At 29.9% G+C, this 26,876-nt stretch overlaps 4 protein-coding genes and 1 long non-coding RNA gene across 23 annotated transcripts; 1 reads left to right on the top strand and 4 right to left on the bottom strand.

Moving 5' to 3' along the window:
- Positions 1–532: 532 nt before the first annotated feature.
- LOC139815165 (uncharacterized) lies at positions 533–3,775 on the bottom strand. 5 transcript variants are annotated; one of them, XM_071781858.1, is made up of 9 exons: positions 3,482–3,775; positions 3,029–3,148; positions 2,143–2,260; positions 1,749–1,809; positions 1,540–1,656; positions 1,362–1,452; positions 1,053–1,198; positions 793–925; positions 533–721 (listed from the first exon to the last, which is right to left on the bottom strand). In XM_071781858.1, the coding sequence occupies exons 1-9, from the start codon at positions 3,623–3,625 to the stop codon at positions 668–670; spliced, it is 984 nt and encodes a 327-aa protein (XP_071637959.1). In that variant the 5' UTR covers positions 3,626–3,775; the 3' UTR covers positions 533–667. The 5 variants fall into 5 exon arrangements, with proteins under 5 accessions (XP_071637959.1, XP_071637951.1, XP_071637943.1 ...); XM_071781850.1 differs by having other exon boundaries at positions 1,749–1,839; XM_071781842.1 differs by having other exon boundaries at positions 1,749–2,010.
- A 355-nt stretch (positions 3,776–4,130) lies between these two features.
- Positions 4,131–10,746, top strand: LOC139815578 (uncharacterized). The gene is made up of 5 exons (XR_011732759.1): positions 4,131–4,270; positions 4,601–4,723; positions 5,876–6,775; positions 6,863–7,116; positions 7,843–10,746. It is a non-coding gene; the product is annotated as an uncharacterized lncRNA (long non-coding RNA).
- A 142-nt stretch (positions 10,747–10,888) lies between these two features.
- LOC139815140 (uncharacterized) lies at positions 10,889–14,839 on the bottom strand. 4 transcript variants are annotated; one of them, XM_071781828.1, is made up of 10 exons: positions 14,685–14,839; positions 13,814–13,933; positions 12,915–13,032; positions 12,521–12,611; positions 12,312–12,428; positions 12,085–12,175; positions 11,781–11,926; positions 11,459–11,591; positions 11,299–11,373; positions 10,889–11,113 (listed from the first exon to the last, which is right to left on the bottom strand). In XM_071781828.1, the coding sequence occupies exons 1-9, from the start codon at positions 14,826–14,828 to the stop codon at positions 11,320–11,322; spliced, it is 1,014 nt and encodes a 337-aa protein (XP_071637929.1). In that variant the 5' UTR covers positions 14,829–14,839; the 3' UTR covers positions 10,889–11,113; positions 11,299–11,319. The 4 variants fall into 4 exon arrangements, with proteins under 4 accessions (XP_071637929.1, XP_071637918.1, XP_071637911.1 ...); XM_071781817.1 differs by having other exon boundaries at positions 12,521–12,752; XM_071781810.1 differs by having other exon boundaries at positions 12,521–12,782.
- Positions 14,840–15,432: 593 nt separating this feature from the next.
- LOC139814945 (uncharacterized) lies at positions 15,433–19,130 on the bottom strand. 6 transcript variants are annotated; one of them, XM_071781517.1, is made up of 10 exons: positions 19,089–19,130; positions 18,640–18,728; positions 18,118–18,240; positions 17,863–17,980; positions 17,497–17,761; positions 17,249–17,377; positions 17,080–17,170; positions 16,364–16,512; positions 15,658–15,790; positions 15,433–15,573 (listed from the first exon to the last, which is right to left on the bottom strand). In XM_071781517.1, exons 5-10 carry the CDS (start codon positions 17,649–17,651, stop codon positions 15,520–15,522), a joined length of 711 nt encoding a protein of 236 aa, XP_071637618.1. In that variant the 5' UTR covers positions 17,652–17,761; positions 17,863–17,980; positions 18,118–18,240; positions 18,640–18,728; positions 19,089–19,130; the 3' UTR covers positions 15,433–15,519. The 6 variants fall into 6 exon arrangements, with proteins under 6 accessions (XP_071637618.1, XP_071637611.1, XP_071637601.1 ...); XM_071781510.1 differs by lacking the exon at positions 19,089–19,130 and having other exon boundaries at positions 17,899–17,980; positions 18,640–18,799; XM_071781500.1 differs by lacking the exon at positions 19,089–19,130 and having other exon boundaries at positions 17,080–17,152; positions 17,249–17,365; positions 18,640–18,799.
- A 221-nt stretch (positions 19,131–19,351) lies between these two features.
- Positions 19,352–25,387, bottom strand: LOC139815083 (uncharacterized). Of its 7 annotated transcripts, none has more exons than XM_071781726.1 (10): positions 25,065–25,385; positions 22,157–22,276; positions 21,913–22,030; positions 21,274–21,544; positions 20,952–21,068; positions 20,799–20,889; positions 20,550–20,695; positions 20,247–20,379; positions 20,091–20,171; positions 19,360–19,492 (listed from the first exon to the last, which is right to left on the bottom strand). In XM_071781726.1, exons 1-9 carry the CDS (start codon positions 25,206–25,208, stop codon positions 20,121–20,123), a joined length of 1,191 nt encoding a protein of 396 aa, XP_071637827.1. In that variant the 5' UTR covers positions 25,209–25,385; the 3' UTR covers positions 19,360–19,492; positions 20,091–20,120. The 7 variants fall into 7 exon arrangements, with proteins under 7 accessions (XP_071637854.1, XP_071637827.1, XP_071637836.1 ...); XM_071781735.1 differs by lacking the exon at positions 19,360–19,492 and adding an exon at positions 19,747–20,011; XM_071781753.1 differs by lacking the exon at positions 20,091–20,171 and having other exon boundaries at positions 19,352–19,492; positions 25,065–25,387.
- Between the last annotated feature and the right edge of the window lie 1,489 nt (positions 25,388–26,876).

Genomic DNA, 26,876 nt, shown 5'->3' on the forward strand with positions numbered 1-26,876 from the left:
CTGCTCCATTGCGTGCACGAAATAAACGCTTTTTTTATGTGAATCACGAGGCTTCAAGTTTCTTCCCGCTCCACATTCTTCAGCGAGACTCAAAGCTCGCGCTACCGACCGTTTTCGCGCTCATCTCTGGGCGAATTCCGGCGATTCACATCGGGACGATCTCGTCGAGATCGCCTCCCGAACAATGATATTTTGATGACACTGTACGTACGCACTGTACAGTTTTTCAATACATTAATGAAAGAAAAAAAACATTTCAGTAAAATATTTTTGAATTTTAATTATCTTTGTATATCGAAATCTTGCAAAACGTTAAGTAGGCCGAATAATTAAAATTTTATTTTCTCGGAAACTAGGCATTTTTATAACTCCACAATAGTGGCTACGCCTACGTTTACGTTTAGTAAGTACTACGCACCTGTAAAATTTCATTAAAATCGGGCTTGAATAGTATACTAAAGTGTTAAAGCCAAACCTCGTATATCGAAATAAGCCGAGTGATTAATTTATTAATAATTTTTTGTAAACACCGTTGTTCAAAACACTTCCATATTTTATTATTCCTTACAATGTTATTTAAATTATTAGTCAGCTTAGTGATTATATGATTATGACATGTAAGTTGCACTAGTTTTCTCATTATTTTACTATTAGTTGATTTTTTTGGTCAATTCCGCACAGAATAAAGAACGGTAAAAAACGATAATCCAGTACTGAACAACTGTAATAAGACATGACTTTTCTATTTTAATCTAAAATATATGTTAGTTATTTTGAAAGGTTATTTCTTACCGTAGCAGCACCTTCTAATGATCCCACAAACAGTCCAGCAATATTCATAGTGAACGCCTTGGTACCTCTTTGCAAGAGAAACAGTATCATTTTTTGTATTTGCAACGGAGCTACGTACCACTGACCGTTGTACCTATGTGATGATTAATTAATAATTGAGAAATATAAATAAAATCTGTGTCTGCAAACAGTTTTATTATACCTTTCTTAAACTACGAGTATATTAAATGTATTTTTTATTACATAAAATAATTCCTTACACAGTGACAAAAACATTATTATTATGATCCATAATTTCTTGCGCAATATAGTTGCCTACAAACATGTAAGACAAGAGATACATCATAAATATTAATCGTAATGAAAGTTCTTCAATATCACATTCAAAGGATGTCATCTGAAAAATCTAAAATACAGGGATATTGTAATAATTGTAAATAAATAAAAATTAAATCAATATTATACAAAAAACCAATTAATTAGAATTGTCTGATGAATGAAAATTTAGTAGTAACTAATCTTCTTACTATTATTTATAAGTATATTCATAAAACAAAAGCAGTATTTACCAGAAAAACATTAAGACTTCCGCACATTACACCGGTTATTATCAAAAGGGCGAACATTATTTTAAATCTAGATATTGTCGAGTTAGAAAATCTTCAAATAAAAATATTATTATATGCGCGTATTTTATGTCCTAATTATTATATATAATATAATTCATATTGCTTATTAAATACTAACTTCATAGCTTTGCGATGCATATCCACAGCACAAATTAATCCCTTGTATATCAAATATTCGTTTTGCAAGCTGTTTTTTCGTAGAGTTTCGAGTGTCATTGTACGTGCGATACGATAACTGCAAATGATTCTTTTGGCATCATTAAATGGCCTTTCTATTTCTCCAATTTGATAGATTTTTTATATTTGTTTTTATATTTATTCCCTTACCAGGCAATTTGAAACATTCCACATGCATGTTGTAAGTAAACTATGAACATTGTTCCTGTCCCTATCATTGCAATTAACCCAATAAAAAAGGCTGCATTTGTATGGAAAAATATCAAGTAGAAGTATCTTTTATCGACAAAGTATTCTGTCACAAGCAGCGGCGAAATACGTGTGCGAGTTTCATTTATAGACAGTAAGGTGTAAAAAACGCGCGACCAAATTGGGTATAAAATTAAAATAATTGCGACAAATATAACAAGCACTGAAAAATATTTAAGGATCAATTATTTCGATAAAAAGTTTATTATAAACTCGCCGCGCGTTTAGTTTTCTAAATACAATATTCCAAATATAATAATTTGCGTTCAAAGTAAATTTAAAGCAGTTGTCTTACATGTAAACGCAATCGTGTAACGTTTGGCATAGATAGCATACTGTTTTATGATATTGATTTCATTTTCGTCAGTTAACTCGTTACAAGTATTCTGCAGTTGCTCCAGCAAACACTTTATCTGTCAATATTGCATACTATTTTTCTTAATTATATTTAAAAAACATTTTTTTGTTTGTATTTTATAAAAAGATTTTTTTTCGGAAATATTTCCGAAGAATTGATCTTTTTATACAATACAACTTGTTTCCCAAAAATAATACACATATGAATACAATATACATATAATATACCGCATGATACTCGAGAAATTATTGAAGCTGAATAGCTAATATTTATGTAATTAATCAGCAATAAAATAAAATAAATTAAACATATTACACTGCAGAAGAATTTCATAATTATTATCTGCATATTGCGTGAAAAGAATATCTGTTTATATACATATAAAAATAAAATCTATAAAACAAATAGAAATTTGGTTAATTGCATAACTCAATAATATAACATGTGTATTTAGGAAATATCAACATGGATACTTTCATGAAAGAAATATCCCCAAGATTCTTCAAAAGCATAGTTTCAGTTATTAATGTTAGATAGCATATGTAAATTTTTAAAGTTTTGAAGAACGCTTTAATTATTGTGTCAGTTCAGTAACCATCTCGAACTGATTATTGAGTTATGCTATGAATTGAATTGTTGACCCTTTTTTATAATATTATTTTTTACAAGTTTATATATGATTTTTCTTTTACACTACATGCTGGTACAAAAACCTGGTCTCTTTCTGTAGCGTTTAATTTATTTTCTGCTTTCTGCTTATCATAAAATGAAATCGATTTAGTTTCACAAACTTTCAAATTGTCATCCAATTTGTTTTACTTACGACTTCAACATTAATACTAAATAAACTATATTTAATTGCAAAGGTAATGTAAAATAATGCAGATGCAAGAACATTAATAAGGAGATCTGGAGTACATTGTGATGTCAGAAATGTTGCAAACTGCAAAGAAATTTTTTTATATAATTTTACATTGAAATTATTAACTATTTTCTTATGCAACCAGAGAAAGGCTCTAAGTCTTTAATTGTTTTACAATGTACCATAATTTAACATGAGAAAGCTATTTAACTGCAATATATATTAAGCAAAACACTAGAAATTACATTTTTTTAAATGTAATAACAAACACATGTTATAAAATCAATATCAAGATATTTAATATTGTGACGGTCTTATAACGATTTTTATATTTTAAAACGCAAAATAAAAGATTGCTAAAAATAACGTTATATTTTTTATCTTGTTATTATATAATTAAAATTATTAACATACCTGACCTAGGATAAAGGTCACCAAAACACTAAAAAGCAATGTTAACTGTAGTTGAACAAGTTTAGACCTTTGATAAGGCCACAGACCAACTGTGAGTAATAGAAACCGATTGAGGCTAATATGTAAAGAGTCGATACAGATCATTTCTTCACGAGCACGCAGATGTGTATGACACCGGAGAGGCTAGTTCGCTTATTTTTTCTTCTTTTATCAGTTGCATATTGTATTGCTCAATTTTTTTTCATACTCTAGCTTAAATTCTAACGTAACTTATCTAATTTAACGAAAATGTAACAAAATATTACCAAGAGATGGGAACACGCGCAATTTAACAATTTTATCTGTAAATAAGTCGGTGATTAAGCGACATAAGATAATAGAACAGATGTTTATTTCTCATAGGTAAATACTTATGAATTCTCTGACAAAAGATCGCGCAGGCGTATTTGCCAGTTTTCAGTAGCGCATTTATTCATTCGTTTCGTAGTATGTGAACTCGTAAGTTTCACTTTGATCCTTTAGGAAAAGCAAGACGGTTAGCTTTACATTTCGATATATCAACTATTGACTTAATATTTGTTAAATTTAATATACCACCGTTACCGATAAAATATATTTTTTTATATATTATCTATTATAAACATACATATAAACATACATATAATTGAGAATACTATATAAAGTGGTTTCTTACGCTGTGGAAAATACATGGTTATTGGTGATCTGTGATTTCTTGTCCATCATAGTTGGCTAACATATATAAAAGGATGATAGCTACAATTAGAAAGTGTAATAAAAGTTCTTCTTTAATGTTGCCAAACGTTTGCACTTTGAAAAATCTAAAATGCACCATGTTTCTTGAATGGTTTATCTATATATTAGTATATTATTACTATACAGAAATAAATTCTGTATTGCAAAAAAATTAAAAGATACAAGAAAATATGTGAGTTTCTTCAGTTTTTGTATAATTTTAGAATTATTTAGTTTTACTTTTTTTTAAACTTAAATTCTCAATTATTTTTATGGTTTTTTAATCTTTATTAAATTAATAATTGATATTTTAAATCAAAATATTGTGAAATATTACATTATTTATCTAATATATGTTACATAAAGATGCTAAATGACTTACTCGGAAAAGGTTGAGGCTCAAGCAGCACACACTAACTGCGATTATGAATAAGAATGATCCCTCAAAGTTGATTATAAAAAATTTGGCAAATCTTCAAAAGTAAAAAGGTATTACTACATATTGGAGATTTTATTTAAAAGTATATTGTAATTTTGAATTTTGTAGAAGACATGTTTTAACATTGTTATTTTTTAATGCTATTTTATTAACATACTGCAAAAAATATACACTTTATCTATATAATATTTTATTTATTTATATTTTATTTTTCTATTGTAATTGGAGAAGAACAGATTCTCTCTCTCTCTCTCTCTCTCTCTCTCTCTCTCTCTCTCGAAAAGAAAATATTATTAATATTCAGATAATTCTGTGTTGTAAAAGATTATTGTTTTGCTATTGAAACATTTTGGTAATGCTGTTTGATATTATATAAGTATTATTATATAAGTGCTAACTTTATAGTTTTACGATGGATATCAACGGCATAAAACATTGCCTTATAAATCATAATTTCATTCTCTATGCTATTTTGTAAAATATTGATCATCATTGCTCGCTCGATACAATAACTATAAATAATAATTTTACTGTAAATGTAGAGCCTTTCTTTACAATTATATCTTAGATAAGAAATGACGTTCTACTTGAGATATACGTTTATTTTTCATGTATTCTTTTTTTTACCTGGCAATCTTAAACATTCCACAGGCATGTTTGAGGTATGTTATGAGCATCGTTTCTGTTGCTATATATGCAGTTGCTCCTATGCAAGTAGCTACATTTAAGTGCAGCAAGATTAAATAGAAATACTTTTCTTGATCGACAAAGTATTTAGTCGGGATAGGCATCTTTATACGTGGCCGAGATTCATTCATGGGCATAACGATATCGAGGATGCGCGGCCACATTGGCACGGAAATAATGGCAAATGCACTGCACAATGTAATCTCTGAGCATATTAAAAAAAAAGTAATTTTGCTTTTTGTAAATAATGTATAAATTTGATTTTTTACTCGTACGAACATAATGATGTTGAATATATGCTGTCAAAATAGCAGGAAAATAAGAAGAAACACATGAGAAAGTAATATTTCAGAAAGTATTTCATGTAAAGTAAATCGTTTTTAAATTCTCCGGAACATCGATTTCTGATATATTTCATAAGTTTATTTATCTACTAATTATTGTCGACAATTTTTGCACAAAATTGAATGTAAATCTTTATATATTTCTTTAATATTTTACTTTTTTATTTTCAGTGATAATAAAAATAAGATAAATTACATACTTTCCATTATATTTTACATTGTGATAAAAATACGACATTTAGTTATACAGCAGTGTAAGGTATAATAAGCAGCAAAGTCATTTATTTTTTGAATTTTTGTGAGAAGAGATTGTGATCTATTTTTTGCTATAATTTATTTTTTACTGCGCGGTACATAAGAAGATTAATAAATTTTATCTTACGTATAATTTTAATCATATAATGTTTCGCGTTGCGTCCATATTTTTCTACGATGGCAATTTCATTTTCATCTTTTAAATCAATAGAGATATGTTGCAGTTGCTCCAGTAAATATCTGACCTATTATATTAACAATATATTTTGCTGCTTGTCGTAAAGTTTCGAAAAGATTGTATAAAAATTTATTTATAATGGTTGAATAATCCAACTTACAGTTCGAATATTAATTCAAATCAAGTTATATTTAATTATAAATGAAATAAAAAGTAATATGTAAGAAAATATTTTAATTGCAAGACCATGAGTGTATTCTGCAGTCAAAAATGTTGTAAACTATAATCAACAAATTTATTAAAAAATTTATATTAATATAGTTACTTCTTTATGTGTAGAACAATTTAAGTGAAACTTCGTAAGTATAAAATAGTTGCTTTTTTATGCATAATAATCTTGTAGTCACAATATTTAGTTTTTATATTACATAATTTTAATATAATTAAATTATATTATATTATTACACAGTAGAAGAATCCGATTGAGGTCAAAATACTTGGTCTTAACTGAAATCATCTCTCGGTAAACATCGGATACATCTAAATGCAAAAAGACAACAAAGTTTTATATCCCTTTCTTCCAGACAGACTATTCTGATATTTTTTCTACACTAAATTCTAAATAGCGATATAAAACGGTACGCTATAGCCTAATTTGGCATAGAATGGGATATAATATAAAATATTATTATGGGATCGAGACACTTATACCTTGACAATTTTAGTAGGGAACAGACAATCGATTTTACACCGAATGAAATTCAACAGCTGTTTATTTCACACAACAAAAACTCACATAAGGTGAATTCTTTAACGAAGTCTACGCAGGCGCATGAACTCACTCGATTCCAGCGACGTTGTCATACGTATTTCATTTGCGTGCGTGCAGTCGTAGGATACGTTAGATGTTTCGAAGCATCGGAACTGCCTTAAAAGTTGATACGAATCATGTGCGAGGTTATTACTGGCTAAATGAAAGGTACTGTAAAATGGACTGTAAAATATTAAAAATGTAAAAAATATCAAAATTTATTAAATGTGTTGCATCTAGATAAAGAGTACTGCATTCTTTGGAGCAAATATTAAAAGTATTAAAGTACTCACTTTTTTGATCGTGCCACAAAATTTTTTATCTGTTTATATCTTTCGTAACTTTATATTTCCTATCCTGATGAATTAGCATTACTTTCATAATTTCTGTATTATATAACTTTTTATATACTGCACTGAGAGAAATAATTATTTATTTATTTTTTTAATTTTGTTGATTTAATAAAACCGGAAGATTGTATGTTGCCGAGCAGATGATTTGATTGGCTTAACAAAATATTTATACAAAATCATTTGTTCTTTTTGTTCTTTTTTACTATTTTGTTTTGTTGACTATATTGATTTGTTCTTTTTAACTAAATATTTTATATTATCAATTATACATAATATAACAGTAACTAAATAATTCTTTGAATAAATTTACTATTTTTAAAAACGTTAATGTTCTTGGTTCAACAAAATTATTTTATTGAGTTAACAAAATTGATCATTAATTTAAAAAAAATGATTTTGTATGATACCATTTTCTGAATTCAATTATTTCATTTTGTTCAAATAATAGACGTGTACTTAATTCAATAAAATAAATAATTGGATCAATAAATTGAAAAATCAACGAAATTGTTTTGTTGATTCTACAATATTTTTCCTTCAGTGTACGATTCTTGGAATTTGAATATTATGAGACGATCTACAGAATTTATTGCAAAGAATGAAAGATAATTCACTGCGCAAAAAGATTAACTTAAAGAAAGTCTCATCCGTTTCATGATACGCCGATAAGTTATGTTATATCATTCAGAAAATTTATGGTAATCTTTTGACTCACATGTATTCTGTTCAAAAAATCCCCTTTTTCTTTATAACTTTTGTGGGTTAATTGTAAGTTTTCTGCTTTATCTCCTTCGATATGTCCCTTTTCGGTTGATACTCCCAACGTCATTTCCACTTTTCGAAGCAGTTCTGCTAAGCGTTTTTTAGAATCGCGCGTAAGTTTGTTTGCGAATTTTCCTTAATGTTTGAAAAAAAAAAGAATTGAACTGTAGAAAGACAATTCGTGATTTTTTTATCACGACTATGCGTTTGTGCACGCATGATCGCTGCTGATTTATTACTTCTGAACCAAAACAAAGATAATATAGTGCATTCTCAGCCTACCTACTTTCACGACCTGCCTTTCGCAGACTTTTTCTTTTTTTCAAAACAAAATCCACGTTGAAAAGCTAAAGAATTCGACACTCGAAGACATCAATGAAAATTCATAAACGGATTGAACACTCGTAATTTTCAAAAAATGCATATACTTACTAGGACTGCTTCCAAAAGTGAAAACAACGTTGGAATTAGTGTATCAATCGAGCAGAAACATATTTCGAAGGAGATAGAGTTAACTAAATTATAAATAAACCCCCAAACATTATAAAGACATAGTTCGGAAACATTTTGAACTGCTCTCGATAAGACTGTAGTGTATACTACTCAAGTCTGATTCTGATGAAATTTTACAGGTACGTAGTACTTACTAAATGTAATTGGAGCTACTAACGCGGAGTTGCAGAAATGCTTAATTTCCAAGAAAATTAAATTTTAATTATTTGGCTTAATTAACATTTTTTAAGATTTTGAAATGAAGAAAGAATAAGAATTTAAAAATATTTTGCTAAAATATTTCATTTTATTAGGGTACGAGGAAACTGTAAGTATTGACCAAATATCATTATTATCATTATCAAGAAAAAAAAAACAAATAAAGATTTCTTACATTCTTCTAGTATTTTTTACATTGCAAACTCATGTAAAAGTTGTTTTATTTATGAAACTTCTTTTGTTTATAACTCTTTAATAAACTGCGAGTTGTAAAATCGACGATATCCAAAAATGAGAAAATAAGCTTCTTTATTATTATTTTTTTTTATAATGATATTTTGATGACACCACAGACGCGCGCTTCGCGCGTGCTATTTAGCTTCAACATTATGCTATTAATATTACACTATTAACTCCTTGATACACACAACTATCAAAATATATGATGACAACTGCAAATGAAGTAAGCGCAGTGAGGGAACCAATCGGCATCGCCGGAAAAGAGGCAACAATAACCTCGATATATTCGAGTATCGACTTTGCATGCCTTTTTTAGAGAGGGATCTTGCAAAACGTTAAGTAGGCCGAATAATTAAAATTTGATTTTCTCGGAAACTAGGCATTTTCATAACTCCACGATAGTGGCTACGACTACGTCTACGTTTAGTAAGTACAGCGCACCTGTAAAATTTCATCAAAATCGGGTTTGAATATAGTATACTAAAGTGAAAGCCAAATTTCGTATATCGAATAAAGCCGAGTTATTGATTTATTAATAACTAGCTGGTTACCCGGGCTTCGCCCCGGAGGACATATGTAATAAGACACGCAAATAGTCTCTCTCTCTCTCTCTCTCTCTCTCTCTCTCTCTCTCTCTCTCTCTCTCTCTCCCTTTCCATTTCTCTCCCTCTCTCTCTTTCCCTCTCTCTCTCTCCTTCTCTCTCTCTCTCTCTTTCTCTCTCCCTCTCTCTCCCCCCTCTCTCTCTCTCTCTTTCTTGGAAAATATTACTTTTTTATCGACTGAAATTCAATTCTGTCGTATACAATTTGAGAATCACTCAATTATTTCCTAAAAAATTGGAAAAATTTTGTAACCAATTTCCAAAAAGATACCGGTTCCCAAAAAGATCGGTAACGAAAAACTATACAGTTTGTAGCACTTCCCGGGAAATTCTACCCCTGTTTATATACAATTAAAACTCGATCAATTATTTCCCGAAAAATTCGAAAAACTTCTGATACCGATTCCCAAAAAGATCGGTAACGAAAAATTATGTACTTTATAGCACTCTCCGGGAAATTCTACCCCTACTTTTTATGTGCAATTCTTAAAAATTCGATCATTCGGAACCGGTTTCCAAAAAAATCCATAACAAAATATAGTACACTTTATAGCTCTCCCGATAAATTCTACCCCTACTTTATATACAATTCTTTAAAATTCGGTCAATAAGTTCCCAAAAAATTAAAAAAATTTTGGTACCGGCTTCCAAAAAGATCGGTAACGAAAAATTATACACTTTATAGCACTCCCCGGAAAATTCTACCCCTGTTTGATCTATAATTCTTTGAGATTCGGTCAATTTATTTCCCGAAAAATTAGAAAAATTAAAAAAACCGGTTTCCAGAAAATCGGTAACAAAAAACTATACACATAGTGGCATTTCCCGGAAAATTCTACCCCTATTTCATATACTTTTGGTAAAAATTCGGTTCAGGGGTTTGGGCTGGGCGTTGATGAGTCAGTCAGTCAGTCAGTCAGGACATCTACCTTTATATATATAGATAGATTTTTTGTAAAGCGGCAGTGTGGTCTAGTGGTAGGGCGCCAGACTCGTAATCTGAAGAACCAGGTTCGAATCCACTAGAGCAATGTAAACATGGGGAATGTTTTTTCCGAAAGCTGCGCTCTCTGTGCAAGATAGGCTCTTGTGCGGAGCAAACTGGGCTCCGTTTTTCGGAAAGAGACGTTAAGCCGTTGGTCCAAAGGATTAAGTGCATGAGAGGAGAAAGGTAGTATTGGATGAGAATTGAATAAAGGGTTGGGAACGTTCCTACAAAACGCCTTGTAACCCTGAGGGGAGTCAATAAACGTATTATTTTTTTTTAAATAATTTTTTGTAAACACCGTTGTTTTAATCACTTCCACTTATGCTACATCTCTCATGTCTCCTTACAGTGCCAAACTAGAGTCAAGCTCAACAGGGTCTTCTTTCCTCGCTAATTTTTCCAAGCTTGTTCCCTTGGTAGTGGTTTCGCTAGATAGTAGATAGGGACAGTGGGAATCTCGTTAATCCATTCATGCGCGTCACTAATTAGATGACGAGGCATTTGGCTACCTTAAGAGAGTCATAGTTACTCCATATTTTATTATTCCTTACAATTTTATTTAAATTATTAGTCAGCTTAGTGATTTTATGATTATGACATGTAAGTTGCACTAGTTTTCTCATTTTACTATTAGTAGAACTACTTTAGTAAAACTACTATTAGTAACATTACTGCACTACTTCGTTTTACTTACTGTTAGTTGATTTATTTTGCATCAATTTCGCGTAGAATGCAGAACGGTGAAATACGACACTGCCGTGCTCAGTAACTATAATAACACATAACTTTTTATTTTTATCTATCTATAAAATATATTTTACATTTAACACTATTTTCAAAGATATTTTTCTTACCGTAGCAGCACCTTTTAATGATCCCACAAACAATCCAGCAATATTCATAGTGAACGTCTTGGTACCTCTTTGCAAGAGGAACAGTATCATTTTTTGTATTAGCAACGGAGCTACGTACCACTGAACGTTGTACCTACGTGATGATTAATTAATAATTGAGAAATATAAATAAAATCTGTGTCTGCAAACAATTTTATCATATCTTTCTTAAACAACGAGTTTATTAAATGTATTTTTTATTACAGTGATCCATATAACGAATATGTGCATATTTGTTACACGGATATATAATATAATTTTATCTTATAAAATAATTCCTTACACGGTGACAAAAACGTTATCATTATGATCCATAATTTCTTGCCCAATATAGTTGGCCACAAACATGTAAGTCAAGAGATACATCATAAATATTAATCGTAATGAAAGTTCTTCAATATTACATTCAAAGGATATCATTTGAAAAATCTAAAATACATGGATATTGTAATAATTGTCATAAAAATTAAATCAATATTATAAAAAAAACAATTAATTAGAATTGTCTGAATGAAAATTTAGTAGTAACTAATCTTATTATTATTATTTATAAGTATAATATATCATAAAACAAAGGCAGTATTTACCAGAAAACCATTAAGACTTCCGCACATTACAAAGGTTATTATTAAAAGGGCGAACATTATTTTAAATCTGGATATTGTCGAGTTAGAAAATCTTCAAATAAAAATATTATTATATGCGCGTATTTTATATCCTAATTATTATATATATACATATATACATATATGTATATATATATATAAATATATATAAATATATATATATTTCATATTGCTTATTAAATACTAACTTCATAGCTTTGCGATGCATATCCACAGCACAAATTAATCCCTTGTATATCAAATATTCGTTTTGCAAGTTGTTTTTTTGTAGAGTTTCGGGTGTCATTGTACGTGCGATACGATAACTGCAAATGATTCTTTTGGCATCATTAAATGGCCTTCCTATTTTTCCAATTTGATAGATTTTTTATATTTGTTTTTGTATTTATTCCCTTACCAGGTAATTCGAAACATTCCACATGCATGTTGTAAGTACATTAAAAGCATTGATCCTATCGCTGTCGTTGCAATTAACCCAATAAAAAAGGCTGCATTTGTATGAAAAAATATCAAGTAGAAGTATCTTTTACCGACAAAGTATTCTGTCACAAGCAGCGGCGAAATACGTGCGCGAGTTTCATTTATAGACAGTAAGGTGTAAAAAACGCGCGACCAAATTGGGTATAAAACTAAAATAATTGCGAGAAATATAACAACCACTGAAAAATGTTTAAGTATCAATTATTTCGATAAGAAGTTTATTATAAACTCGCCACGCGTTTAGTTTTCCAAATATAATATTCCAAATATAATAATTCGCGTTCAAAGTAAATCTAAAGCAGTTGTCTTACATGTAAACGCAATCGTGTAACGTTTTGCATAGATAGCATACTGTTTTATGATATTGATTTCATTTTCGTCAGTTAACTCGTTACAATTATGCTGCAGTTGCTCCAGCAAACACTTTATCTGTCAATATTGCATATTATTTCTCTTAATCATATTTTAAAAAAATTTTCTTGTTTGTATTTTATAAAAAGACCTATTTTTCGGAAATATTTTTGAAGAATTGATCTTTTTATACAATACAACTTGTTTTCGAAAAATAATACACATATGAATACAATATACATATAATATATACTGCACGACACTCGAGAAATTAATATTGAAGCTGAATAGCTAATATTTATGTAATTAATCAACAAAATGAAATAAATTAAACATATTACACTACAGAAGAATTTCATAATTATCTGCATATTGCATGCGTGAAAAAAATATTTGTTTATTATGTACATGTAAAAATAAAATATATAAAACAAATAAAAATTTGGTTAATTGCATAACTCAATAATATAACATGTGTATTTAGGAAATATCGACATGGATACTTTCATGAAAGAAATATCTCCAAGATTCTTCAAAATCACAGTTTCAGTTATTTAATGTTAGATAGCATATGTAAATTTTTAAAGTTTTGAAGAACGCGTCAATTATTGTATTAGTTCAGTAGCCATTTCGAACTGATTATTGAGTTATGCTGTATATGAACTGAATTGTTGACCCTTTTTTATAATATTAATTTTTACAAGTTTATATATGACTTTTCTTTTACACTACATGCTGGTACAAAAAAACTGGTCTCTTTCTGTAGCGTTTAATTTATTTTCTGCTTTCTGCTTATCATAAAATGAAATCGATTTAGTTTCACGAACTTCCAAAGTGTCATCCAGTATGTTTTACTTACGACTTCAATGTTAATACTAAATAAACTATAATTAATTGCAAAGGTAATGTAGCATAATGCAGTTGCAAGAACATTAATGATGAGATCTGGAGTACATTGTGATGTCAGAAATGTTGCAAACTGCAAAGAAATTTTTTAATATAATTTTACACTGAAATTATTATCTATTTTTTATGCAACCAGAGGAAGGCTCTAAGTCTTTAATTGTTATACAATAAATCATAATTTAACATAAGAAAGCTATTTAACTGCAATGTATTAAGCAAAATTAGAAGTTAAATTTTTTTATATGTATCTAATAACAAAACACATGTTATAAAATCAATATCAATATATTTAAAAATGAGAAATTGATCGATATCTCCAAATTTGCGGAAGTTAGAGCAACCATGGACTTTTTTTAAAAAATTCCAAATTTAAATTAAAAAAAAGAACCCTTTGATTATTGATTATTAGCAATTTTTATTAATTCTATTATATTCTTCAGTTTTTTCTACCTCTATTTCATATATAATTCGTTAAGATTTGGTTGATTAGTTCTGGAGTTATAGAAATTTCGGTAAATTTGGCACATACACACATACACACACACATACACACTCACATACACACATACACACACATACATACATATGTACATACAGACATTTTTTAAAATTACAATTTTTCGACGTTTTAGAACATTATAAACACGTTCAGAAAAACAGAAAAAAATTTTTTTTTACGAAAACAAAGCTTTCTCTATGAGGAAGCAATATTGTGACGGTCTTATAACGATTTTGATATATTAAAACGCAAAATAAAAGATTGCTAAAAATAACGTATTATATTTTTTTATCTTGTTATTATATAATTAAAATGATTAACATACCTGACCTAGGATATAGGTCGCCAAAACACTAAAAAGCAATGTGAACTGGAGTTGAACAAGTTTAGACTGTTGATAAGGCCACAGACCAACTGTGAGTAACAGAAACCGATTGAGGCTAATATGTAAAGAGTCGATACAGATCATTTCTCCACGAGTATGCAGATGTGTGTGACACCGGAGAGGCCAGTTCGCTTATTTTTTTTATCAGTTGCATATTGTATTACTTCATTTTTTTTTATGCTTTAGCTCAAATTCTAACGTAAATTATCTAATTTAACGAAAATGTAACAAAATATTACCAAAAGATGGGAACACGCGCAATTTAACAATTTTATCTGTAAATAAGTCGGTGATCAAGCGACATAAGATAATAGAACAGATGTTTATTTCTCATAGGTAAATACTTATGAATTCTCTGACAAAAGATCGCGCACGCGTATTTGCTAGTTTTCAGTAGCGCATTTATTCATTCGTTTCGTAGTGTGTGAACTCGTAAGTTTCACTTTGATCCTTTAGGAAAGCAAGACGGTCAGCTTTACATTTCGATATATTAATTATTGACTTAATATTTGTTAAATTTAATATACCACTATTACCGATAAAATATATTTTTCTATATATTATTATAAACATATAAATTATTGTGTTTTACGTACTGTCATATTTTCTTAGCTTTAATAATCCTTAATTTGGTTTTATCTATTTAATCTATCAATTCTACTTCTTTCAAGATAGTAGGTAACACTACATCTCCTTATAATTATAATTATAATTATAATTATAATTATAATCTCTATATATTTTTTACAATATTTTTAATTAATGTATCTTGCCGTCAATGCCTCGTAGAATAAAGAACAGTGAAGTATGATATTGCGGTGCTCAACAACTGTAATAATAGGTAAACTTTTTTTTTACTTTTCCTGAAATATATTACATTTAACATATAAAATAATGCATATGTTTTTTTTACCGTAGCTGCACCTTCTATTGATCCGACAAACAATCCAGCAATATCTATATTAAACGCCTTGTTACTCCTTTGCAATAGGAATACTATCATTTTCTGTATTTGCAATGGAGCCGCATACCATTGAATGTTATACCTGTAGAATAACGTGAATTGATGGTTAAAAGAAAATGAAAGAATTGAGAATAATTTTTAGTACATTATATTTGTTTTTTAATTAAATGACAATGTTTATTATTGCAATACTCCGACGGATATGTGTGATCCACAGATATCTATATATGGAAAGGTTAAAGCCATAGTGGTGTAAGTCCCTTTTTTTAATCTATCGAGTTAAGTTCATAGATGCAGTCTACACATGCAGATATGTTAAAAAAAAAAGAAAAAAAGTGGTCAAAAAATTGACGTACACCACTATGGCTTTAACCTCTCCATATGTTACCTAGACCGCTAATACAGGCTTTGCAAATAAAGCCACAAAAGGGGAGGCAAGTGAAGGCAAGCGGAAGAGTAGGGAAAGAGTAGAGGAAGGGTGGCCATTTTTGAAAGGACTAGTTAATATCACACGCATTACAAAAAATTTATATGTTTGATCCTTTCAAAGATGGCGGATGACTTCAGTGCAACCTGTACTAACCACTATAGCACATCTAGCAGTCTAGGTAATATTAGTCTCTGGTCTGTGATCTTATCTGAATATCTCCCGTACACGGCGACATATACATCGTTATTATAATCCGTAATTTCTTGCGCCAAATAGTTGGTCATTATCATATATATGATTTGGATGACAATGAATAATACGGGTAACAACAGTTCCACAATGTCATATTCATTAACTGATACCACTTGAAAAATCTAAAACACAAGTGCATTTAAGATTAAGAAAAGATACGAAATTAATAGGATAAAACAAATTAACAATTAATTAGAACTATTCATAAAATCTAATAGTAATTAGTTCTGCTGCTGTTATTCATATTTAAAAACGGTGGCTATGTGGTCTAGTGATAAAACGCCAGACTTATAACCACAAAGAACCAGGTTTGAGTCCACCTGATTACAGAAATTTTAATATTCCAAACTCCCGCACGAAAAATTCCCGTGCGAAGAAGCTGGACTTCATCTTTCGGAAGAGATGTTAAGTCGTTGGTTTTCACACGTAGCAACTGACAACTGCTATGTGTACCTCACCTCCCACTTATCATGAAAATCTCTCTATTTGACGTTCGTAATCGGCGTTAAAGGATCGAAGGTTTCTGGGTAAGGTTAACAGTCTACCCGCGGTAAAATAAAATGAATGCATGCTCACAGTATCAGTAATGACCTCGGCTTGTTGATAAAACAGGCTCAAGCTTATTCAAAGAGGAAGAAAAAGAAGAAGAAGAAAAAGAAAAATATTTAGAAACAAAAGTCAGTACTTACCCTGAAAAAATTGAGACTTGTGCAAATCACGCCGACTACTATCAAAAGGAAAAACATTACTTGAAATTTAGATCTGAAATAGTCAAAGAATCTTTAATAGAAAAAGAGTATTTTATGTGCGTACATTACATGTACTATGGCAATTATTACAAATTGCATAAATACCAACTTCATAGCTTTGCGATGCATATCCACGGCACAAATTATTTCCTTACAAATCAAATTCTCATTCTGCAGGCTTCTCTTTTGATGAGTTTCGAATACCATTGCTCGTGTCATACGATAACTACAAGCAATTCTTCTATCATAATTATGTAGTCTCTTTAATTTTTCAGTTTTCCAAATCTTCCATATATATATAAATATATATAAAAAATATATATATATTTATTTATTTTTATATTTATAATCTTTTACCTGGCAATTCGAAACATTCCACACGCATGCTGTTGATAAACTATGAACATTGTTCCTATCGCTAACATTGCAATACTGCCTATGACAAAAGCCATGTACGTGTGGAATAAAATCAAATAAAAGTATTTTTCTTGATCGACGAAATATTCGGTCATAAGCGGCAACGAAGGACGTGATCGAGTCCCGTTTTTGGAGAACAGGATATTGAAAATATACGGACAAAATAAATATAAACTTAAAGAAAGTACCGTGGTCACGAAAAGATCTGAAGAACGTTTAAAAATCAATTTACTTGATAAGTGAAGTTATTATAAACTCACTAATTAGTGCAAATATAGTTGCGTGTAATAAAAGCAATTGTCTTACATAATAATACAACCGTGTAACGTTTCGCATAACTACCGTATTTTTCTATGATGCCAATTTCATTCTTGTCGGATAGCTCATTATAGATATGCTGCAGTTGCTCTAACAAACATTTTATCTGTCGTTTTAACAAGATTTCATGTCATTACACGGAAAACATTATGTTTATATCGTATTGAAATCTATATCTTGAAAATGTTTACTCATATGTATGAACAAAGTACATAATATACATATAAAAATCGTTTTACTTACGATCTCAGTATTAATACTAAATGAAATGTATTTAATTGCAAAAATAATGTACAACAATGCAGAAGAGAAAACCCTGATAAGTAAATCCGATGTACACTTATTGTTAGTCACTAATACCGTAAACTGCAAAAAATATTTTTTTTACGAATTTTATTTTACTATATTTTTTTGTTGGATTAGAAACTTGCGTAAATCACCGATTGCTTATTAACGCATACTAATTTAATGTAAGAAGTTCATACAGAAAGTAACTTTTACATAAATAGAAATTATAAATCTTTTTATATTTTTTATTATACATATATACATATATAAAATTTTATATATATATATATATATATATATATATATATACATACATACATACATATATATAATGTTCGATAATTTTAACTATAAAGTAAATTGCTGTAAACAGAAAGATCGCAACAATAATATTATAATTGCACTATTGTCTTTCTATCTGTCTGCTACATATTGAAACTTAATATTTTATTAATTAAAAATTACAATGTGATGTACCTGAAATATAATGAAAGTTGCCAAAATTCCAAAAAGTAAAATTAATTGAAGTCGGACGAATTTAGATTGCTGATAAGGCCATAGACCAACTACAAGTAATAGAAGCCGATTGAGTCTGATATGCAAACAGTCGATACGGATCATTTCTTCATTGAGCATTGAAATGCAATTGATGAAAAAGAAATTGATTCGCTTATTTTTTGTTTACTTGTCGGTTGAGTTTTCTTATTTCCTTTTTTTTATTTTAATTTAACACAAATTGTCCAATTTAATATACACGCAAATAATGACGATATACCACCGTGTGATCAAAGTACCTTATAAAACAATTTTTACTGGCTATTTACACATTTTTTTTAAGAGAGGAGTGTGTGTGGTACAATCGATTGATTTGAGTATGGCAGCAACGTAATAATAATAACAGATGTTTATTTCCCATAAAGAATTACTTCGTGAAGAGGGTTGCGTGACAGCGTACTGCGCAGATGCGTTTCCACCCCTTCCAGCGCGTTATACCGTAACGTTCCTCATTCTAGTGCGTGCTGTCTTGAGTTACGGTTATTTCTTCGCAATGGTACAACTTGCACTTGAAATGTCGACGTAACGGTTGTCAATATATATTGCTGATAAATGTTACATATAATTCCTTCTTGAAAATATCTTTGATTCGAGTATATTTGTATTTCCTAAATGGCGTTTTCTTACTTTTGTTTGCCGATTGAATATTCTATAGTTTTGTTTCATTTTTTATTTAAATATTCAGCTGAGTTGCCTAATTTTATTGACATATGTAGTGCATAGTGAACGAAACACCGCCGTGAGATCAATATGTTTGGCCATTTACATTTTTATTCTAGAAAGGATGTATAGTTACGTGATCGATTTTTATGTGACAATAAAGTAACAGATGTTTTCATCAGCAAGTGTTTTGTTGAGAAACTTGTGCAACAGTTGACTGTGCAAGTGCGGTTTGCGATCCCTTCCAGCGTAATATATTTTATTTTAACGAATGATAAGTCTTATTAAAAGAAACAATTTTTTTAAGGAAAGTGTGAGTTGCCTGCTTTATAAGCGATTCAAACAAGTAGGTATATATACACATATTTATTATCGATAATTCTAACATATTTATATGTAATCGTTGATACCAAATAAAATATATGAGAGTATAAATAGCTAATGTTTAATAGAAAATTGCGCATAAAAATCGTATTTGGAAGCAAAGTAAAATAAATATATATACTTTTTTTTTATTCAACGTACAGTAAAAAAAATGCACGATTTCAATGCATCGCAGAAACTTGATGTAATAATACCTTGATTTGTATAATTTTAATCTTTTATATCTTTATTAACAATTTTACATAAATATCTGCGCATTTTTAACAAAAATTAATATTTCTATTTTCTAAGCATGAATACTATTGCTTTTTCATTAATTATATTCTCACCATGTTGTTATTAAATTTATACTTGCTTCGTCATCGTGTAGAATATATGACGGTAAAGTAAGATACCGAAGACTTGAACAACTAATTAAAAATGTTTCCTTTAATAACATTTATTTCTAATATGATACTCTTTTGAAATATTTTATATCATCTTACCGTGGCAAAACATTCTATAGATGCATGAAATAATTTACCAACACTCAAAGTAAATTCCTTAGTTTCTTTTTGTAACAGGAACAATATCATCTTCTGTATGTGTATTGGAGCTCTATACCACTGCACATTATACCTATAAAATTTTATATGCATAATAAATGACAAATTGAGACAGATTTCTATTAGTTAACTTCCGTGTTTACGCCGAGTTATTTTACAGTAATATTAATTAATTTTTATTTTGATAAAACTACTCTTAAAAGATAAACTTTCACATATTTTATTTCATGATATGTTTCTTACGCAGTAGAAAATACGTGATTATTATGATCCGTTATATTCTGCCCGATATAGTTGGCTATAAACATATACACAACAGTACCAAATACAAAAACAAACGGAAAAAAAAATTCCTCAACATTATTTCCAGATGATGCAATCTGAAAAATCTTTGGAATCAATTTCTTGACACATTTATTGGACAGTATTATTATTAATATGAATAACTTCGGGACAGTTCTTATACATTATTATACAAATTCAAAAACATACTTGAAATAGGTTGATGCTCACACAAACCACTCCACATGTTATTAAGCAAAACATCATTATCTCGACTGCGGACAACAAATGCCTAGATAGTCTTCCAAAACAAAAAGATATTATTAAACGTATTGCATAAATATTGTCGACGTAAATACAAACTTCATAGCTTGCCGATGAATGTCGACCGCACAAATTATGCCTTTGGTCATCAGAATCTTATTTTTTAGCGTAATGTTTTGTAAAATGTCGATACTCATTGCATGTTTAATACGATAGCTAAAAATGTTGTATCGCAATTATAAATATAGCAATTTATTAAATGACACAATTCTTCAGCTAAAAACAAACTTTTAACAAAAATTTTTTTATCATGTTATACATATAAAGATAGCACTTTTGTGTATAACTTGCATATGTATAACAGTCCTAGCTATTATTGGACCGTTATATAATATGGTAATTTTTACGTCTATATTCCTACCTAGCAATTCTAAACATTATTCCACAGGTATGTTGAAGATACGTAATAAGCATTGTACCTATTGCTATCATTACAATCGTTCCGATGGACAAAGTTACGTACACATGGAACAAAATCAAATAGAAATACTTCTCTTGATCGATGAAATACTCCGTTATAATGAATAAATGACGTGACCGTTGGTGAGATATATTCATCGGTACATCAACATTAATTAAATTCGACCAAAATTGAACTATAATACTAAAAAATATTCCACAAACTCCAAGTCCTAAAAAGCGTAAATAATTGTCATTTAAATTTGTAGGGTGTAATATTATAAAATTATTTTATGTATACCGTACACATGTGTGTACGGCATAAAATATCTTTTAATAAAATCAAATTTTATTGCAAAATTGATAGCTATTTTTTTGTTTTATTCAATTTATAAGCACATTTGCCATTTAATGCAAATACCTGATATTAATGCTTTAATAGGCCCATGCAATCAAATAAATATATAAATGTATGAAAGACATATATGTATGTATGAAAATTATAATATGCTAAAGTCGATTTCACTCCACTTGACAATTTATTGTTAGATATTAAATCGAAAATGTGATTACATGCAAAAATCAATAAACATTGCCTTACCCGTAAACGCAATCGTGTAACGATTAGCGATACAACTATATTTTTTTGCAATAGCAATTTTGTTTTTATCCCTTAATTCGTTAAGTATATGTTGAAGCTCCATCAATAACTTTTTCACCTGCCATTTTTTATTATCTTTCTGTATTACTATCGTATTGTAAATATTAAAATACTTTTTGCTATGAAAATATATTTGACAGACAAGAATCCTATTTAACGGATGCTCTGTAAGCCATTAACTTACAACTTCAATGTTAAGACGGAATATATTATAGTTTATTATAAACATTGTAAAGAAAGATACGGGAGACAACACTTTGGTAACAAGATCCGAAGTACATTTTAATACCATTAATGGTGTCAGCTGCAAATAGAGATAGTTTTACAGAAATTTTCGTATAAGTATCTGTTATTAATACTATTAATACTACTAAATAATAATACAATATATCAATTCTTGAAAAAGGTATGTAAAAGCAGATGTACACTTTTTTGTATATTTACGGCATATCATTACGATGCATATTTGCAGCATATGATCGTTGCGTATTAATTTCATGATACGATACGATAATATGCGCCTTTGCCTATTATTATATCAAAATATTGATATGCAACAGTTCAACACTGTCTATCTGAACTGATACACTCTATATGGATGCGCAACAAAATGTCCGTTTTAAAAATTTATCGTTGCCGTTCATCCACGATATGATAGATTCTCTCACTTTAATTACTTCAGACAATGAGAGTACCTATTCGCGCGAAGAATATTTTGACCATATTTTTGTCAAACAAGTTGTTCCAGCTTGTGCACATATCACGATATTATTACAACAAAATGCGTCAGAGGATGATAAATGAATTTTTATGAACAAGTAAATTTCCAATTTTAATTGTATACACATATATATCATAATGTTAAATTTATTTTGGTTTTTTTGATAGAAAGACAGTTTTTTAAATTACAATTAAGGAAAAATATACAACTTGCAATACGCAATTATATACGTATTTTTTTTATTTAAATAAAACACTATGTATTTTGTTTGTATTATTTATCCTATTAATTTATACTATTTTATACATAAAAGTTTTAATACAGGATACAGGCACATGCTGTTAAAGAATGAATTGCATGCACATCTTGAGGTATTTTAATTTGATACAAAAATCAAATTGCGAAATATAGATTAATACTAGATTTTTCGCCTGCGCTTCGCGCGGGTTCAAAATCTATTCTCCTCTCTCCAAACTCACCCATTAATTAGGAGCACCAATAGAACCCCATGAAACCTAACTTTCAACCTCATAGTAGCCATCCCCATAAAATTAGTAATCTTTTGGTACCAGTTTCATCAACAAAATCATCAACAAAAAATTAGAAAATTTTGGCACCGTTTTGAAGAAAAACTCACCCATTAATTAGGAGCACCAAATTTGATATTCTTTCTCCTCAAACTCTAAAATACATCTTCGAATTCTTTTTTAATAAATAATAAATAATGGATATTATAGATGCAGATTAGCATATTGCCATCCCCGAAAAATTATAAAAATTTGGGCATTGTTTTTAAGAAAAACGGTCTATTAACGAATAAGTAGTTCGCGGTCAGACAGACAGACAGACAGACAGAAGACGGTACTTATATATAAAATTATTCAGCAGTGAAAAATTGTCATACAGTAAAAAAATTGATTTTATAATAATACTAGCATGCCCCGCCGGGCTTCGCTCCGGAGAACATGTGTATCAAGACACGCATAGTCTCTAGTCTCTCTCTCTCTCTCTCTCTCTCTCTCTCTCTCTCTCTCTCTCTCTCTCCTCTCTCTCTCTCTCTCTCTCTCTCTCTCTCTCTCTCTCTCTCTCTCTCTCTCTCTCTCTCTCTCTCTCTCTCTCTCTCTGACACCAGATTGCAAAGACTAATTAACTGCGCGATTCGCTTCATATTTAAATTAAGACGTGATGAGCAATTACACCTTTTCGTCATCAACTCGGATGGTTGTCAGTGAAGCCAGGCGACTCTATTTTTTGGGAATTGAAATGTATAGGATATCCCGTGGTATTTCTCCGGGTTACCTCACCAACATTTTCATCAAACCCGATTAATTAGACATTCCTGGAGGTGGAGCATGCATTTCAAAATTCCTATCGTCCATTAGGACAAAATTCGTTCTTTATTGCGGGGTTGTCCGGAAAATTGTGTCTCCATCGACAATTAAGTCACAATCACCTCTTTTTCGTAGGTGCCAAGAGTTGAAACTTAAGCTAGTGCCTAGATCAGTAATTACTCTCAGTTAAGCTATTTGTGTTTCTCAGTTAGATCATTTTTTTTTTTTGCAATATATGGGTTATTAGCCGTATTATCAGAATTTTTGCTAGTCCAAATGTAATATACATTCGCAGATTTAGAGATATAAGTCAATAATATTCCTGCTTTCATACATAGAGAAATATAGAGTTAAGATATTTGTACATACGTTATACATGTGTTTGGTCTGTTTTAAAGTCCAAAACGATAGAGAGATAGAGAGAAGATTCTAACGAGAGAGGAATAGAGCGCGAGCGACGAGAGCGAAGAGAGAGAGAGAGAGAGAGAGAGAGAGAGAGCGAGCCTAGACAACAATCAACTGATCGTAGCTAAACGCCTGGAGGTGTCAATTATTTTCCGAAAATTAAAAAAATTACTCTCGGGAAAACCCGGTTTCCAGAAAAAATCGGTAACGAAAAATTATACACTTTATAATTCCCCTGAAAATTCTACCCCCGTTTCATATACAATTCTTTGAGATTCGGTCAATTATTTTCCGAAATTTAAAAAAAATTAGAAAAACCGGTTTTCCAGAAAATCGGTAACAAAAACTATACACATTATGACACTCCCCGGGAAATTCTACTCCTGTTTCATATATATTTCTTTGAAATTCGGTCAATTATTTCCCGAAAAAATGAAAAAATGTCGAATACCGGTTCCCAAAAGATCGGTAACAAAAATTATACATTCTATAACACTTCCCGGAAAATTCTACCCTATTTTATATATTTTTGGTAAAAAATCGGTCGAATAGTTTAAGAATGTATAAAGAACATACATACATACATACTACATACATTCTATTTATATATATAGATTACAATGTTCTTGTCTTACCTGAAATATAATACCTGCTGACAGAATAGCAGAGAAAAAAATAAACTGAAATTGAGTAAATTTGGATTGCTGATAGGGCCATAAACCAACAGCAAGCAATAGAAGTCTATTGAGACTGTAATATCGAGCTCCTAGATGTATCATTTCTCTGTGAGCTTCTAAATATTACTGCGAAGACTGGAGACATCAGTGAGTATGCGTTCCCCTACTCTTTTCGTTGGTCGATTGAATATTTCACATCTTATATTTTCTGATATAAATTTCAACGCAAATTTCATAATTTATGTCTATAATGTTGATTGCGGATATTAATGTAATCGATTTTGAATATGCCAGCAACGTAACAATAATAACAGATGTTTATTTCCCATAAAGAAATACTTCGTGAAGAGGGTTGCGTGACAGCGGACTGCGCAGATGCGTGGAAACCTTTCACCCCTTCCAGCGTTATACTGTAACATTCCTCATTCTAGTGCGTGCTGTCTTGAGTTACGGTTATTTCTTTGCAATGGTACAACTTGCACTTGAAATGTCGACGTAACGGTTGTCAATATATATTGCTGATAAATGTTACATATAATTCCTTCTTGAAAATATCTTTGATTTAAGTATATTTTAAAATGGTGTTTTCTTACTTTCGTTTGCCGATCGAATATTCTATAGCTTTTTTTTTTATATTTAAATATTCAGCTGAGTTGCCTAATTTTATTGACATGCAGTACATAGTGAACATGATACACCGCCGTGAAATCAGCATATTTGGCCATTTACATTTTTATTTTAGAAAGAATGTATAGTTAAGTAATCGATTTTTATGTGACAATAAAGTAACAGATGGTCGAACAGATGTTTCCATCAGCAAGTGTTTTGTTGAGGGACTTGTGCAACAGAGTTGACTGTGCAAGTGCGGTTCGACCCCTTCCAGCGTAATATAATTTATTTTAACGTTCTTCTTTCTGGTGTGTGCTGTCTTAAGTGACAAGATTCTTGAAGAAGGATCTTAGCTCGATACCTCTACGTAATGATTATGAATACATTGTTGGTAAATATCATGAAATATTTCAGTAAAAATATCTCTATTTTGTGTACATTTGTGTGTTTTCTAAATTTTATTTCCCAAAATCTTACATCCATATGTGTTTAATGCCTTATATCTGTACGAGATATTTTATATTTACATTTCGGACTTCATATCGCAATATCTCCGTTCGTAGGATACGTAGAGGAAAAATAAAAATACTTTCCTTATATAAATCAAACCCTCTTACTTTTCCATCAAGCTATCTTACTTAGAACTTATTGAGATGCGATAATCTCGGGTACTCGCAACTCTCGAGCTCGCGTAAAGATACACAGAGCGATCTCGCTGCGCGTATACTTGACGCGAGACACTACCGTGTCTCTTGATATTATTTCTTTAACATTACCTACTTGTGAACAAAGTTATAATTTTATAGATGTAAACTTTTGCCACCCGCAGATAGTAATCCATATTTTCTTTACATTTTTTTACGTACCTATATTGTTCTCAAGCTATTTATCGTGAGCATGGATTAATTTGTGGGAGACTCTTTATATGAAATAATTAGATATTGAACATAACATTAAATAGTATTCGAAATTAAATAATGTTTACGTTTTATATGAGACTAAAACTATAATGACAATTTTCGATGTAATTTAATAGTTAAATTATCCAAAATTATATTGTATTTACAAAAAGAAACTTATTTCGTCTAAAAATAATTAAACAAAACTTGAATAATGACAAATTTATATTGTACATAACGTTGTCATTTCTATATTCTGTAG

This window comes from Temnothorax longispinosus, chromosome 1 (assembly GCF_030848805.1).
Source record: "Temnothorax longispinosus isolate EJ_2023e chromosome 1, Tlon_JGU_v1, whole genome shotgun sequence".
NCBI classification, from domain to species: Eukaryota; Metazoa; Arthropoda; class Insecta; order Hymenoptera; family Formicidae; genus Temnothorax; species Temnothorax longispinosus.